This window comes from Lissotriton vulgaris, chromosome 5 (genome assembly GCF_964263255.1).
Source record: "Lissotriton vulgaris chromosome 5, aLisVul1.2, whole genome shotgun sequence".
In the NCBI taxonomy this organism is placed as follows: Eukaryota; Metazoa; Chordata; class Amphibia; order Caudata; family Salamandridae; genus Lissotriton; species Lissotriton vulgaris.
In genome coordinates, this window is record NC_141693.1 from 1,348,154,664 (window position 1) to 1,348,172,308 (window position 17,645).

General features: G+C 45.3%; 1 protein-coding gene across 1 annotated transcript in view; it reads left to right on the forward strand.

The window, feature by feature from the left end:
- The window catches only part of CSDE1 (cold shock domain containing E1), a 689,720-nt gene that overhangs the window by 274,524 nt on the left and 397,551 nt on the right, over window positions 1-17,645 (forward strand). The window contains 1 exon segment of the mRNA XM_086923281.1: window positions 17,436-17,564. Within this exon segment, the coding sequence (XP_086779407.1) occupies window positions 17,436-17,564 (129 nt within the window).

The following is a 17,645-nucleotide window of genomic DNA, read 5'->3' on the forward strand; positions in this document are numbered from 1 at the left end:
TACACAAGGGGAGAAACGGGGAGAAGTTTCTTCCCCTCACTAGTTGGAAAAAAGTAGCCCCCCATAAGAGGGTACCACCGCCAACATGGAACCTCAGTGTAGTACTGACACAACTTATGAAGGCGCTGTTCAAACCCATGCATAAGGCCACACTTCATATGCTCACGCTGAAAACAGTCTTTCTAGTGGCGATCACTTCACTACAAAGGGTAAGCGAACTACAAGCGCTCACTTTACAAGAACCATACCTTCAAATATACAGCAACAGGATTGTAATGAGAACTGATCCACACTTCTTACCAAAAGTGGTTTCTAGGTTCCCCATCAATCAATCGATCCAAGTTTCTTCCAAAAGCCTACAACTAGCGCAGAAAGAGCATTGCACACACTAGACGCCAGAAGGGCAGTAATGCATTACATAGAACGGACAAATGAATGCAGGAAGACAAAACTGCTTTTTGTCTCCTTCGCAACCAGTTTTCTGGATCGGCCTGTAACCAAGAACACTATTGCAATGTGGGTTGCACAAGCAATACAATACTGCCACAAACAAACAGGACAATAATTGGAAGGAGCAACGCAGGCTTACTCAACAAGGAAGATGGGAGCCACCATAGCGTTTCTAGCAAACACACCTATTCAGGACATCTGTCAAGCAGCAACGTGGTCATCTGTGCACGCATTCACTAAACACTACTGTGTGGATATTCAAATGAATAAGGAAGCTCAAGTTGGGACAGAAGGTCTTACAACACATATTCAGGAATCGGAGCTCCTCTTCCACCCGCCACCACTAACCTAGCAAACCGCTACAAAGTCTATGCACAGCATAGTGAATCCAGAAAGATTCATGCTGCAAAACGTATAGTTTCTTACCTGTCGGTGTAGTTATGTAGCTTGAAGACTTTCTGAATTCACTAGCGATCTCACCCTCCTCTGCCAGAAGGAGCCAAGAGGAATGGGTTTCATAGACCAACAACAACACTCAAACAGGAACAGAAAAAAGAATCCGAAGATGGCGACCACAGGAGGGAGCTTCAGCCAGAAGCGCACCGACATCGGAGGACACCAAATGGTGGCACGTTGACGCCCACCCTACCTGGGCCGAAAAAGAAAAGGAAATCAGACTAATCCGGACCCAACTGCGAGATGGCGGAATAATACACACACTGGTGAATCCAGAAAGTCTTCAAGCTGCAAAACTACACCGACAGGTAAGATACTATTCTTTTTCAATTCAGTAGTGGGAAAAGTCTTGCAAATCCCTCAGAGGATGCAGGCGTTTAAACAACAGCTGGCTTTTTTTCAGCCATTCGGTCACATTTTTGTTTGCACTGTTGTGAGTCTCCTAGGAATGATTGCCTCATTCATTGCTAAATTGCCCCATGCCAGGCATCATATGTGACCGCTTCAGGAGTTGCCTCTCCAACCAATGGTCACAAGCGGTCAAGAGAATGGTCTGTTGCTGGTAAGTGGCAGAACAGCAACAATTGGTTGCAGAACAGGGCATTTGTAGACCCTATCCTGCAAGTGACATCACCAAGGATGTATCCTTAGCTGGCTGGAGTGTACACTACAGCAACATGACAGTCCAAATTCTGCAGCCACCTCACCGGCAGTGTCTCCACATCAACCACTTGCAGCTCGAAGCCATTCAACTAGACATAAGGGTGGTTATCCTCCAAATCCAAGACAAAGTAGTCCTGCTGCTTACCATCAACATAACCGCCATGTTCTACCTTCAAAAACTGCGGGGCTCTCACTCGCTCCTCGGTCACACCTAGCCCAACAAATTTGGCGCTGGGCCATCCATCAGAGTTAATCTCCTGGGAGAGTAACTACCGGGAGTGAACAACTTTGCAGACCTGACGAGCAGTACTCAACAAGTCTGAGTGGTAACTCCACCCACAAGTCCTACGCCCATACTTCCACAAAAGGGGCACCCCAGTAGGATCTGTTTGCCACAGCAGAAAAACAAAATTCCCAATATTTTAGTATTGAGATATTTTCTGCAAATAGAAGCGAATGTGGCATAGTAATATCTCATCCCATCATATCCGCACTTCCAGTAGGCTTCTCATTCTACGTTATAGCGCATGATAAACATTTCCTGCTTTAACTGTATAGATAACAGATGTGGAAGTACAAGTTTGGCCAGGACATCGGAGTTCTGTGCCAGAGGCTTAATGTACAACAGAACAGGTGGAAATGACCAGTGTATGAATAAGGTGTATATCAATCTAGAGCAGAAATTGAAGCATTCAGTTAAATATTCCACCTCTCCGCATAGCTGCTCCATCCTCATCCGTGCAGTCGGACTAGAACCACAAATACGCCCTCAGGGGCCTTCCTATCTCTAGAGGCCACATGTAACAAATCTGCATACAGCTGTAAATGCTCATTACAGTGCACTAGATAGCTTAGCTCATGCTTAAAGTTTGGGGCCACATGCCTTTTAGCCAGCAAGAGAGCTAATGCAATAAATGAGTTATGCAGCAAGGCAGTGTTTTTCCAACATCTCAATGGTGCAAGTTTGTCTGCATGCAATTCACAATCGACCACAATAGATGAAGCAGATAATACCACTCGAATATTTCTAGACCACCACATTATGTGCAAAAAATCTGCCTCTGGTGAACCACGTCTCTCACATTTGGAATACTCCCTAAGACCAAATCCCCGAAGGGCTAAGGGAATATAATATGCCCTCTACAGAAATTACGGGAATGTGAAATCTTTCACTTAGACACCGTATTAGTATGCACCCAAATAAACTTCAGGCTTTTTTTTAGGTATTACTTGTCCTATAAATGTTCCCATCCCAATCGAGCCTACTGGTGAATTATAGGCATCTCCTCCAGTGCAGAGCTATACAATATTAGGTGTTTGGTGTCGGTGGTGTCCAGTGGTGTTTAAAGGGTCAGGAGTGGTTTCGGTTCCGTGGGAAATCCCAGCACAACAAACTGCTGACCCACAACCTATAGTATAAAAAGACATCCAGAGTGGGGTGCAAGTGGCGTTTCATCTAAAGTGTTTTAATTTAAAGACTGATTCTGTAAATCCCCCTTGCTCTAAGCTGGGATAGTGCCTTTAACTCATGTGTAACCGGAAATAGAGAGTTATAACTTGGAGACAGTATGGGGGGAGCAAAGTAGTTCCTTGATTACTTTCCTACACAGTTTACCCCACACTCTAGCCATGAACATGGCTGTTTACATGTCACTCAAAGAATTTTAGATCAATCCAAAGAATGGAGGGGCGGGGGGGAGATCGGGACCAGTGTCATGCTGTCGACCTCCTAGTGTGAGAGATAAGGCACTAGCTGATACCAGTACATAGCAAAGTTCACCTGGAGGCTAAGCTCTTTGCCTGGTGCTTCCAGTCTGCCAAGAAGAAAGGGTAGCACAAGCGTTTCCCATGTGACTCTATGTGCTTACCCGCCTACTCCAGCTTGATTAGCTGGGTTCTAAGAAACTTAAAGAAGATGTCGTAGAGGGGGAATAGTATGTTTAAAAATAGATAAAGCATTTTCAAGAGAAGCACCATTTTCATGAGCTCTATATGCTCGGCAAGTGAAAGTGAGATCCACGGATATATCTTTTAACATAATTATACTAACTTTAACTCCATAATTGCATCACCACTTTCCTATTTATACGTATCCAGGTACTTCGTTGTTTCTGAGACAGTACCTCAATTCAGTGGGAAGTCAGTAGTAAATTTTAAGGCGTTATATAAGTGGAAACAGCTGTGACTTATTCCAATTGATATGGATTGCAGAAAGAGCCCCAAATCTAATATACTCCCTCCGCTGCCCTGGTGATTGGAGCAGGGAGACCCTCATTCCATTTTCTTAATGAGTCCTCCTACTCCGGGCGGGCATCCATTTGTGACACATTATACAAGTGTGTAACTAGGAGCTTTTGATTCAGTCGTGAGGAGCAACTGGAGTGCTCCTAGTGTGGCCGGTTCTCCTGGGAAACAGGCTGTAAAGCACACCTCTGAGCCTGCAGTATAGGAAAGTGAGCATGAGGCATGCCGCCTTTGCAACGTAGATCAGCCAAACTTATAAATTCCCCTTCATTGTAGGCATCCCACAGTATACGCAACCCTGCCTCACCTAGAACAGCCAGTGAGCGAGCTTCTCTTGACACCGATATCTCTGAGTGAGGTGCAAATGGTAGAGCTGGTGCATATAGTGGTGCTATCTGTGCTCTTTTCCCCAGTGCTTTCCAGGCTTGTGTGGGAGGCATTTTGGGCATGTTGCCAATAATGTGCGAAATGCTCCTGTGTGCATAGATAGTAGAGTTTTAGGTCCTGTGCTGCAAAACCTCCCTGAGCATAAGGTAATGTCGGAATGTCCCATTCCCTGCCCATGCCAACCTAATCAGTTGTGAGCGTGATTTTGTAAAGAATGTGACAGGCATATAGGGATATTTGTGAGCAGGTATATGCTATTATGTCTGCCAGCGACAGCGGAAGCCTTATCCGTCTCGATACCTCCTCCTTAAGATGGGAGACAGCCCTACCATAGGTGTACTGTAAAACTAAGCTAGAGTCCCTGTGTATCCATATACCGAGGTACGTAATATGCTCATCACACCCCTTGAGTAGTACGATGAGCCTAATAAGTACTTCGGTGCAGCATGACAGGACAAACCCTCGTCTGTTGTCACTTCCACTATGTCAGTGCTCAGTTCTCTGCTATTTTTCTTCTCAATCACATGGCCTGGTCCGCCCCCTTTGACATGAACCTGAGCCGCCCATCTACGCTACTTGCGTTTGACTTCTTCTCTGCCGTCTCATTATATTCGGTGATGCAGTCACTTATTTGCGCCAGTGTGCCAGAATCGGGGCTCGTATGACCTTTCTAAATCTGAGTGTAGATTCAATTGTTCTCAGACGATTATGTATAGATTTCAGAATCTCAGCCTGGAGACTATTACATGTCCCCCTTATTGTTACTTGAATGCATCGCATAGGGTGGCCGTACTAATTACTGAGCCCAAGTTTGTATGAAAGCAGTTAACTATTGCTTCCTGACCTCCCTCACAGAAGACCTGGTCTAATAAGTATGATGCTTGCAGCCTCCAACAGATCCGCTGAGACTTGTTGCTATAGCATTTTCAGTAGTCTGCACTATATATACAGCTGTTTTTCCACAAGTGATTGTAGTCCTATTTCAGGATTCTTGACGGATAAATGGGCCTCGCCAGCGAAGCTGCACTAGTGTGCTGCCATCTTGCTGCTGGCCCACTAGTGCCACCTGCACATTCCCTGTGTGCAATGCCCAGGTACACTGCATGTCTTGTGTATTTTACCCCTACAGCACGCCTTACCAAACGTGAGGGCACATTTGCATAGCCCTGTGATATCTAGTTCCATTACTAAGACATTGCTAGTGATCAGGAAGCCATCTTAAGCATATGTACTGGACTCTAGTCATTACGAGTTACTCCGCTACATAATGGCTTCAGTGAAAGTAATAGTGCACCTCTTCTTAATAAATCTATACTGATGCCCGTACCAGATTAATTGTGATATGAATGAATGAATGGCATTTTTATACCGCGCAAACTTAGCCCCAAGGGGCATCAGGGCGCAATACAAACATAAAAGTCCAAACTACCAGATAACTAAACCAAGAGGCCACTGGGAGAGCAAACCCTAATATACTTGGGAGAAAAGCCAGGTTTTCAGAAGTTTTTTAAAGATTGCTAAGGAAGATTGACTGGTGAGCTCAAGGGGGAGGGAGTTCCAGAGTTTGGGAGCCAAGGTGGAAAAGGCTCTGCCTCCCCATCTTACCTTTGCAAACCTAGGAACCACAAGCCTATTCTTCGATGATGATTGAAAAGTTCTACTGGGGGTGTATGGACACAAGAGACCGAATACCTTCCGATCCTGAGCCATGAATAGCACCATGGGCCAGACAAAGAATTTTGAAGGAGATCCTAGATGGAATCGGAAGCCAGTGAAGGTCTCTTCTGGCCATTGTTGCAGAAGCTCGCCTAGGCAGGCTGAAGAACAACCTGGCTGCCGCATTCTGTACCATTTGGAGGCGGTAGATGGAACCTTTATTAATGCTGCCATAAAGGGCATTACAATAATCTAGCATCAATAGTACTAAGCCAGCTGTTGCTTGTTTCCGGGCTGCCAAGGACCGGTAGGGGGCAATTTTCTTTAGGATTCTAATAATGCCACAGCAGGTTGACACTGTCCTATTTAACTGAGAATCGAAAGATAAAACGGGGGCAATTTGTACGCCAAGGTTCTTAGGAATAGAAGTGGGGGTAGGACAGTCTCCCAGGGACGGCGGCCACCAGTCCTTCGACCAAAGATCTTGGCTCCCTCCAAAGACCATAATTTCGGCCTTTTCGCCGTTTAGTTTTAAGAAATTACACGCCATCCATTGGGAGACTGCCTCCATACAAGCTCTAAACTTGGAGGCAGTCTCGCTGGCTGGGTGATGGATACCAAGATCTGAGTGTCATCGGCATATGAAAGCACATCCAGGCCAAAGGGTCTTACCACCTTTGCAAGTGGGGTAACATAGATGTTAAATAATAGAGGGCTCAATGAGGAGCCCTGGGGAAACCCCACATTGCACCTTTTCGGAGTCGGAGAGGAAGTCGCCCATTTTAACTCTCTGCTCCCTGTGATGGAGAAAGGAGGAGAGTAAACTAAGGGCAGAGCCCCCTAATCCGATGTCCTTGAGCCTGGAGATCAATATTGACGGGGACAAGGTGTCAAATGCTGCTTAGAGATCTAATAACCCAAGCAGCGAGGGGTGTCCCCTGTCAACCTCGGATCTGATTTTATTAGTCACAACAGTGAGAGCAGACTGTGCTGTGAGCTGATCGAAAGCCATGCTGGGAGCGATCTAGCATGTTGGAGTTTTCAATGAAAGCAGACAGATTTTGGTTTATATAAGATTCCAGAATCTTGGCTAGGGCCGGGAGCAAGGAGATGGGACGGTAATTTTTCAGGATTCCTGGATCTAGGGAGGGTTTTTTAAGCAAAGGCCTAACAATGGTGGTCTTCCAGGGGGAGGGAAAGATACCCTCTCGGATCACCAGGTTCCTAACCTCCAATAGAGGAGGAAGCACAGACCCTCTGCAGGTTTTCAAGATTTTTAATGGGCATGGGTCCAGAGGCGAGCAGGACTTGGTAGCATAAAGTAAAAGATTGAGATCTTCTGGAGACAACCGGGGGAAGCATGTGAGCGACGGTTTAAACAGAGCATCGTTCTTTTCATTAATAGCAGGAGTTGAAAAGGAAAGTTCTACTGCCTTAGCATTTAGCTCTTGATTGCTGATTTCAAGAGCACTGTAGATATCAGCAATCTTATCGTGGAAGAAGCTTGCTATGTTGTCACAAAGTTCCTGGGTTTCGATGGTAGGATCGGCAGGTCAAGGTGCCGAAAGAGAATCAATGTTGAAAAGGTTTCTAGGAGATTTTAAAGAGGTCAAATTAGTGAAATAGTGCCTTTTTTCTTCCATTATCGCCTTCTTATAGTCTCTAAGAAGAGATTTACGCAGGGCTTTCCCCCGTGAGTCAGGATGAGCAGTCCAGGACCTTTCTTGTTTCCGGCATTTCTGACGCATAGCTTTTAAACACCTTATGCTCCCAGAGGGCAAAACCTACTAGTCCCTTAGTGTGTTGGCTGCCTGCTATCATCCAGATTGTCACCACAAACATGTTTCTGAATCCATGTAGGTGAGAGCCTGTGCTCTGGGGCCAGAAACAATGCCTGCGCTGGAGGAAGGTGGTAACAACTCCCCATGAAAGGTGAATAGTGATTTAACATATCCAAGCCAGAGGCTACAAAGCCTGTGCCACCTTTGACATGCGTCAACAGCTTCCTCCTGCCGATCTGGGAATGCAGTTCCTCTGCAGAGGGACCAGGGTATGCGGGAAAATTAGCCAGTAGGCATGTTCCACTTTCAGGCTAAGCACACCCCTAAGGATAGCCACCTGAAGTGGACATCCCAGAAAGGGTTTCACTATTTTGAATTTGGTAAAACTAGGAACTCTGTGTCAGAACTATGCCACTCTTCACATGAAGTGGTCATATAGGGGGTTTAGTCACCCCAGGGTTAAGTACGCCAATGGCTACTACCTTATACTCCCCTAAATTCAGTATTTAGGGTGCTCTGATACAGGAAACCATATTTGTCTAACTGGGAACAGAAGGACAAAGCGCAGTCACTGCAAGAACTGACGACTTACCCTGAACTTGGCGCCATACCATGCCTTGCTACTGGAACTTTAACAGTTGCACCTTCCTAGCTCGTACAAAAGCTGTGCATCCTCCTTATTTTATTTTGAAAGTTTTATATAGCGCGAACAAGATCTTTGCAGATATCAGAGCGCTTTACAAAGCAGGGGTACAAACAGGAGAGTGAATAACAGGCCATAAGGCATAGCGTAGTTGTGGGTAATAAGTGGGGTGGGGTAGGTACATGAGGGAGCATAGTAAAACAGGTACATCAATAATGATAATAGTACAAATAAATGGGAGCATAGACAGTCAGGTAAGTCAATAATACAAGTAATACACATAATCAAAGGGATCGAACAGATAATACAGATCGATGCAGAGTCTTTAAAAAATCCACAGTAATAGTTCAAGTATATTTAGCCATGAGGATAGCTTTTACTTCTTTCTTAAAAAGTGTAGTGGAGGAGATGAGCCTGGTTTCAGGAGGGAGTGAGTTCCAGATCCTGGGTGCCATTCCTGAGAAGGAGCGTTTATAAGTGTTTTCCTTCCGGAATCTTCAAGGTTTCAGCAGAAGATTGTTTGTGCCTCTAGTGTTTCTAGAGCCGCCAGAGATTGTCAGCTTCTGGGTGAGGTATCCGGGTGAGCTCAGGTGTATAGCCTTGTGTGTCATGCAGGCGATTTTCAGATGTATTCTGGCTTCAAAAGGCAGCTAGTTCAGGGATTTCAAGTCAGGGGAAATATGCGACTTTTTTTGATCCAGTGATGAGTCTCGCTGCAGCGTTTAGAGAGGCTCTTAGGGGTGCAGTAGTAGTTAGGGGGAGACCGCAGAGGGCGATGCTGCCGTATTCTATTCGAGGGATGACTAGTGCTTGTACTGCATTTTGGAAGTCTTTGGCTCGGAGGAATGGTTTAAGTTTCCTCAGGGTATTGATTTGGTAGTTCGCTCCCTTAGTTGCCTTGCTGATATGTTGCTGCATGTTGAGATTGGTGTTTAGTGTTATGCCTAAAGATTTTACTGAGTCCACGATGGTGGGTTGGACATTGAGTGCAGTTAGGTGCTTAAGCCAAATTTAAGTGGTAGAGATCTTCGCGGGAGGTGAGATCAAAAGGAACTCTGTTTTCAGAGCATTGAGTTTGAGATGATTATCGACATGCCTGGATTGGGTGCTTCTGATCGTTGAGTTCAGGAGCAAAATGTCTTTGGGGGATTGTAATTTGAGATATAGTTGGGTGTCATCGGCGTACATGTGAAAGTGTACATTGGATGCTTGTAGCAAGGTGGTGAGAGGTTCCATAACTAGGTTGAACAAAGTTGGGGATAGGGAGGATCCTTGGGGGACGCCTAACGATACAGGTATTGGCGAGGACATCAAGTTGTTGCTCTTGATTTTCTGCGACCTGTTGTGTAGAAAGGAAGTGAACCACTTGAGTACAGTCCCAGATAGACCCATTCTTGTGTTTAATAGTAATTCTCATGTTTAACGGTGTCGAATGCTGAAGAGAGATCAAGAAGGATGAGGAGGCAGGTATCGTTTTGATTTAGGATTTGAAAGGCGTCGTCAATTATGTGAGTCATAGCAGTTTCTGTACTGTGTCCTGCTCGGAAGCCTGATTGAGGGTTGAGGAGATCAAACTGATCAATGTGTTTAGTCAATTGTAGTTGTGCGCATTTTTCCAACAGTTTGGTGAGAGTGGGAATATTGATAATGGGACGGTAATTGTTTAGGTCAGAGGGGCGGGCTGTAAGTTTCTTTAGTAAAGGTGTGACTTGTCCAACTTTGAGGGAGTCAGGGATGGTTCCTTGTTAAAGTGAGCTGTTGATAATTTTAGTCCAGAGTGGAAGGAGCAAAGGGGTGAAGTCTTTGACAGCGTTAGCAGGGAGGGGGTCCGTGAGGTGATTGGATGGTTTCAAGGTGCTTGGATGGTTTCAAGGTGCTGAGCAGTTTGCCAATTTCTTCTTCAGAGTAGGTGCCAAAGGATGACCATGTAGCATTGTTGTTTGGTTCAGTGAGTGCTATGCAGTGGGGTTTGGAGTAAAGGCTTGCGTCAATGAGGAGATCGCTCTTTATGTTGGCAGTTTTTTGGATAAAGAAAGCGGCGAAGTCTTCACAGGAGGGTGCTTCGCGCATAGTGCTGAGTGGTTGGGGTTGTTCCTTGGATTGTGTTCTGATTAGCTCAAACAGTTTTCTCGGACGGTTTTTTGCTTGGTCGAGCTGGAGGCTGAAGAAGTCTGATTTTGAGCGTTTTATCTTGCTGAAGTAGGCGTTTCTCTTTTTCTTCAGGGTTTTTAGGTGCAGTGCAGAGGGAGCTGATCTCCAGGTGCGCTCTGCCATTCGCATGGCTCGTCTATCCTCATTGAGACTCCCGTCGTACCAAGGATTGGAGATTTTAGCGGAGACTCTTTTTAGCTGCATGGGTGCAACCTCATTAATTATTGAGGTCATGGCGTTGAGATAGTGGCCAGTCAAGGATTGGACATCCGTAGCGCCGGTAGGAGGAAGTAGGGGGTTGCAGCTGTTGGGGGGTAAGGAGTTTGGGTTGAGTTTTTTCAGATCTCTTTTCCAGACCTTAGGCTTGGAGGATTGAACCGGGTTGAATTTGACTATTTTATTGATGAAGAATGTGACAATATGATGATCTGACCAGTCACAGGGTTGGATAGACTCGAGTTGGATAGAGTCCTCTTTGGAGATGATAAGGTCGAGGATAGAGCCTTTCTCGTGGGTCGGGCTGTTGCATATTTGGGTGAGGTCAAGGGCGTTGAGGAAACTTTTAAGACTATTTACCACCGCGTCATTGTGATTGTTCCAGTGGAGGTTGAAGTCACCAATGTATATATGGGTGAGCTGTCCGGAATTGGTTGAGATCATATCCATGATTTGTTGGGCGAAGGTGAGGTTGTCCCCGGGTGGGTGGTAAATGCCGTGAAGAGCATATCGGTTTGCCCTCACTGGTAATATCGAGGCAGATGTATTCACAGGAAGTTGGGGAGGGTAGGGAAGGGGCGGTGACTTTCAGAACAGAGAGGTTGTTCCTGTATATGCATGCGATTCCACCACCAATTTTGCCAGACCTGTCAAGTCTAATAATGTGGTAGTTGGGGGGAACCAGAATGTCCATTATAGGTGTAGAAGATTCGGTTAGCCAGGTTTCAGTCATGATGATTAGGTCAAGGTCCAATGTTCAGATGAGATCAGTGATGGCGGAGGAGTGTCTAGAGGCCGATCTACAGTTGAGGAAAGTGCATTTGAGACGGGGTGTGTCGAGGGAGGGCGTCGGTGTACGGGTTGGTGTTAGGGAGGAGAGAGGGTTTGGGAGGGATGGGTGTGGATGAAGTAGGGAGGAGGTTGGTGGTGTAGGTGAGGGCATTGGTGGTAAGCGGAGAGAGCCCGGTGGAGGTTGAGTGTATGTTAGTGGTGATGGGGAAGCAGATATGGTAGTGGGGGCTGAGAGTGGGGGGGGGAAATGGGATTGGAGATGGTCCTGTTGTGGGGAGGGGGAGTTAGATTAATAGATGTGGTGTGCTCTGCGTGATTAGTTAGAGGGTGGTAGTGGGGACTGAGAATGGGGGGGATAAAGGGTGGGATTTGTCGTTGTGCGTGTAGCTCTGGTGCTGAACTAGGTTAGACGGGTTGTGGGTGGGAGCTGTGGTGTCAGGGGTGAAAGGAATGAGAGTGGTATTAGTGGAGGTCCACGGGTTGGTAGGGGGTGAGGGGGGGCGGCTGGTGTATGAGGAGGAGAGATCTGTGTCTGTGATTGAGGAGTGTGGGGTGGTTACAGCAGGTGGGTGATTGACTAGGGTGCTGGGGGTAGAGGCAAGGTGCGTGTCGTTCTGGTGCTGAACTAAGTTAGACTGGTTGTGGGTGGGGGCTGTGAAGTCAGGGGTGATAGTACTGGAGGTGATATGAGTGGAGGTCCGAGGATTGGAGAGGTGCTCTTTGAAAGTGGGGAACAGGTTGTCGAGTAGTTCCAGGTTCCTGTCTGTGGATTGAATTAGGACAATCCCGTTATTGTAGATAGTAATGGTGGTTCTGCCTGGGAAGAGTTGGGATGGTGTGATGGAGAGTGTTAGGCCATGAGCGGATTTCCTGGTAGTGGAGATGGTGAGTAAGGTGAGGCACGCTTTTCTCCATTGAGCTCTGCGTGTGGTGTGGAAGATGATATCGGTGTTCAAGGATCCATTGACCGGTGAGAAGTAGGTGTCGGCAAAGGGGGTTTCAGGGTGGGACCTCAGGAAGTTGTGTTTAAAGCATTTTGCTGCTTTTTTGATGAGTGCGGGTGGGTAGTTGATTTTATATGTGTGCTTGCCGATGGGATCCATGTTGGGATGGCGGTATAGGTGGGTGTGGGAGGGTGAACAGTGGAGATATACAAGAGCAAAAGACAAATGCAAACAATAAGTTACATGGGACAAAAGTGACACTAGTGAGTAATCAAAATATATGAGGTACAAATCGGTGCATTACAGGAATAAAAAGTGAAATGGGTGCAGCTTACAAAAATGTACAAAAATATAAGGTAGCAAGCGGTGCATTACAGGAATAAAAAGTGAAATGGGTGTAGCTTACACAAATGTACAGTAAACAAGTAGAAGTATAATACTGATGATATACTGGAACAAAATACACATGCCAACAAAAAGTTAATGAGTCAAAAGTGACACTAGTGAGCAGCCAGAAATATATGAGGTAGCGATCGGTGCAAAAAAGTGAAATGGGTGCAGGTTACAAAAAATATACAAAATACAAGTAGAAGTATAATACTGCAATAAAAGGCAAACACTCTATCACAAGAAGGTGTAGATACAGAGCTATGTAAAGTGCGCGGTAGTTGAGATTATTCTAAAAAAGGCCAGTTCTTAGGGTATGGTCAGATAGTGAAAATGACTAGTCCATGATGGCCGCCAAAGAGAGAGACCAGTCTAAAATGACAGCCAAATAGGGGAGGTAGAGACAGTAGTCCTCTGTTTGTTGTTTCTTTGAGAACAGGGAAGGGCAGTTTCACTTTCTATTTGAGCAAGCCCAGTTCCTAGCTTGTGGGAGGCAGTCTTATCTCTATTTTGGTGGTCTTGTGTGGAGGAGTTAAGTTGAGGAGCCTCGTGGGCATCGGAGGTACAGGAGGGGATTTATTGCTACAGTTTTATGACCCCAGCCATTTTGAACAAAGGAGGTTTAAAAAAAATGTGAACAAGCGAGTGGGGTGTAGTAAATACCTTTTTGTAATTTCTGCTCAGCAAGTCCGTTGATGTAGACAGCAGAGTTTTGCAGTTATCGAGGGTCTAGCCAGAATATGCACAGCTGCGATGTGCATCGACTTCTGGCAGGTTGAAGGCTAATCTTCGTGCGCGGCCAGAGCAACTGAGCTGCAGCCCCTCCCGCCTCGATAGGAGATGTTGTGTGTTTCCCGTCTGCCTCAGGGCTCCACTCCGGCAGTTCCCCTGGGCGACGGCACAACACTTCTGATCGTATCCAGCTCCCGGTGCAGATGGGGGCAAGCTCCAGTCGTCCGTCGTCCTTCCAAATCCCGTTTGCCTCAGGGCTCCACTCCTGCAGTTCCCCTGGGCGGCGGCGCCACACTCCTAAGTCTTGGAAGGACTCAAGTGCTTCGCCAGCCACCAAGTATCTCCCTTGGATTGGAGGAGCCCATGTTGTCGTAAACCTACTGTGTCCTCCTGCTCCAGAGACCCTAAAGAGCCGGGCCCCCCTTATGGATTCTGCCAAACTTGTCCCTACTTGCAGCCTTTCTTGTTTCAGGTGCCCTTCCGAAGCTGAATATTGTTCTTTAATCTATTTTAGAGGTTAGGAACCTGCAGGTAGAAATATCTATCTGTAGAAAAGGTTACTGCGGACAGGTAGCGCTCGAGGTCTGTTCTACTTGCAGCTGTTCAACACAAAAATGACAAACATTTTTTTCATTACCATCTCAATCGACTATATTGACTGTCTAATTTGTGTCTATCTACTTCCACCGCTGCGTCTATCAACTTCCCTTTCTATAGCATGTAAAGAAAAACAATGGTTCTGTCGGGTATCACATATTCCTTCAACAGCCGAACAATTCAATAAGTTATTCAAAGAAACTTTTACTTTCAATCCAAGGAACACACACGAAGACCATATGGGGTATGGTTATTTTTATATAAACTACTTCATTTATAAATACCCCAACTGATTTTGTATGGCTGTTAAAACACAGTGAAATATACTGTGATATGTGACAAAGTGACATCTGGTTCTCAGTAATACAGTAGTGGTGCACAATATGTACAAGGTGGCTAAAAATATGTACAAGAACAATTGATGGCCAGGAATCCGGTATTGGAAATCGATGAGTCTGCGAATTAAGTAAATAAGTCTTTTTCGCAGAGCCTTTGAACTGGTCCAAGGGATATTGTCGACGTTTCAACCCAGGGTCTGCACTACGATCTATTCAGTGCGGGTCTTCATCAGGACATAGGCGGGGGATGATGACAGCCTAAAGATGCCCGGTTGGGCAGTAGGCGCACCTAGACACTTGCGTCGCCTTTTTGTCGTGACAGTTCAAGTGCAGGTGGGCGTCTATCTTCCTAGATACATGTGGACACTCCTGACCAATAAATTACTCTTTCGCGTGGGTACTCTTGTTTCAGGGCTTCCTTGTTGCGGGCAGATTCTTCTGTAATTACTTTAGAATGCCTCCAGTCGTCTTGGGTGTGCTCAGGCGTGAGTCCTGGCATGCCGGTTCGATTCAACCTTCTATCGCATGGCCAACTATGCTCTGCTCTGGGTGATGGAAGTTGAGAGGCAGATTTTTCCCAAAGTTCCCACAATGCGAGGCCAAGTACGCATATTCAGATCAGCGCAAGGTCTGCAACCCTGGTTTGTCGCCGGAGCACAATGAACAGAATTGCGCAGTCTGCAACCTGTTCAAGAACAAGAAAACCCTTCCCTCCTGATGAGGACAGATGGGTAGCTCACAACACGGTGATGGCTGCAGAGGCCGAATTCTCCTTGGAGAATGAACAAGTCGGGAGTAGAAAGAAAGATGGAGCCGGTATCTGGGCAGTTTGCACTACGTTGCATCCCATGACTCAGATCAGTTCAAAGAGGAATGAACAGCCGCCTCCAACTTTGGAACTCCTCAAGTAATCCACGAATACGGTATCTGGACCCAGGATGAAGACCACTCCCAAGGGCCGTGGGAATGATGGATGAATTGGTTTGGGATATTTGCCTACACTTTTCTGCCTATCCCACTCATTTCTTATCTTGTCAAGTAAACTTAAAAGGGCATCTCTTGATGATTCTAGTAGCTTCCACATGGGCACCACAACTCTGATACACTACACTTTCAATTGTCACTAGTACCTCACTGGAGGCTCCACAGCAACACAGACCTTCTCACTCACAATGGCAGGGTCAGGTATCCAAACCTCCAAACCATGCAGCCTCACTATTTGGCTACTGAAGTTATATAGTGTGGGTACTTAGTTACCGCAAGAATGTATGGACATTTTAAGAGAGGCAGGGCGGGCCAGTAAGTAGAGCTTGTTACTCCCAATTGGAAAAAGTTTGTCCATTACTTTATAGCGCAGGGCATGGACCCTTGTACTCCAACGGTACAACAGATGATTTATTACACTCAAATCACGGCTAGCATACAATTTCCGAAGTCTGCCCCCTGCAGCAATTGCAGTAAACACCAGTTCCTTTTTCATATACAGTCATTAAGGCTTTTATGGAAGGGTTACAAAGAATAATTCTTCTTTGGGTACCACCAGTCCCGTCATGGAATCTAAATGTTGCACTTACTAGGTTAAGTACCATTTGGGCCATTAAATTCATGTCCATTAGTTACTGTCATGGAAGTTTGCTTTCCTGGTGACTATCGCCTTTCTAACGGGTTTGTGAGATGCATGCTCTTAACATTGAAAAACCTTACTTTCACATTTTCAGGATAAGGTATGACTAAGGACAAATCCAAAGTTTGTTCCTAAAGTTTTCACTTAAATCAGACACTTTATCTTTTTTCCGAAGCCATCGAATTTCGCAGAAAGAGCACTTCATACACTTGGTTCCAAGAGAGCGCTGGTGTATTACATCGGCAGGACTAAACCCTTTAGGAAAACACAACAGTTGTCCATAGCTTTCTCAAACCCTAGAAAGGGAAACTCAATTTGTAACACAGGAATTGCGAAATGGATCGTCAATTGCATACAGATGTGTTACATAAAAGCCAAACTATCATTATCAACAGTTCCACAAGCACATTTTACTAAGAAGAAAAGTGCTTCTATGGGTAACAATCCTTTAGCTGATATTTGCAAGGCAGCCTTCATGGACGAATTTGCACACTTACTAAGCAATAGTTTGTAGATGTCCAAGCAAGGCAGCAAACTTCTGTTATACAGCCTTGCGGACCCTATTCCAGTCATCTCCATCATCCGAGGCCTAAAGCCACTGCGATAGAACTGCTTTACAGTCTATGCATAGCATGTGTATATGCAGCCAACAACTGCTATGAATGGAGCATGTTGACTTGTAAGTATCTATTTTTAGCATGTAGTGCATGCACCCTCCCGGCAGGCATTCGTGTTGATTAGATTTCATGCATAATACGTTGCATATATAGATATGTACAACTATTTAATGTTACTCATAGAATGCTTGATCATTTCTATATCTTCACTAGCTACATCTTCACCCACCATAGTAGAGGGGAAAAAATTAACAATCTTACAAAGTAGCTGCTGAAAATGTGCATTAACTTGAAGAGGAGTCTCTACATATGAGCAATAAAAGACTTATACGAGAAAAACAAGTTGTAGAGTTCAAGTCTAACACTAGATGGTGGGAGTGCGCATAGCATGTCAATCTGAAGCAATACTCGCTACGAAATTGCTTTTACTGGGAAGGGTGCTCTATGGCTTCGGTGATGTCATTTGATGCTATTTCCTAGGTCAGTATGAGGCCAGCGACCCCTACTGATATGTGAATTTTCAGTAACCAACCTGGAACCTGCGATGATTATACAAGGGAAAAATCTGCAGGTAAAGTATCCAGCTGAAAGATAGTTAGTGTAGGTAAGTAACTTTTTCTTTACAGGAATAAGGATGACACAAATATTGGGTATTTACACGTGAGATAATGTGCAACTTTAACCAATATTTATTAAACCATATATTCAAGAAGTCATATGTCCAGGCCTAATTTGGTTACTCTGCTTTACTCTTTAGGAAGCCTTTGGATTCATCGAAAGAGGTGATGTAGTAAAGGAAATATTCTTTCACTACAGTGAATTTAAAGGTGATCTAGAAGCCTTGCAGCCTGGGGATGATGTGGAGTTTACAATCAAGGATAGAAACGTAAGAACCTTTTTTAAAAATAAATTGGTATAATTATCAGTGAATTTTATCATTTCAGCTATTTATAACTGATTATGTTTT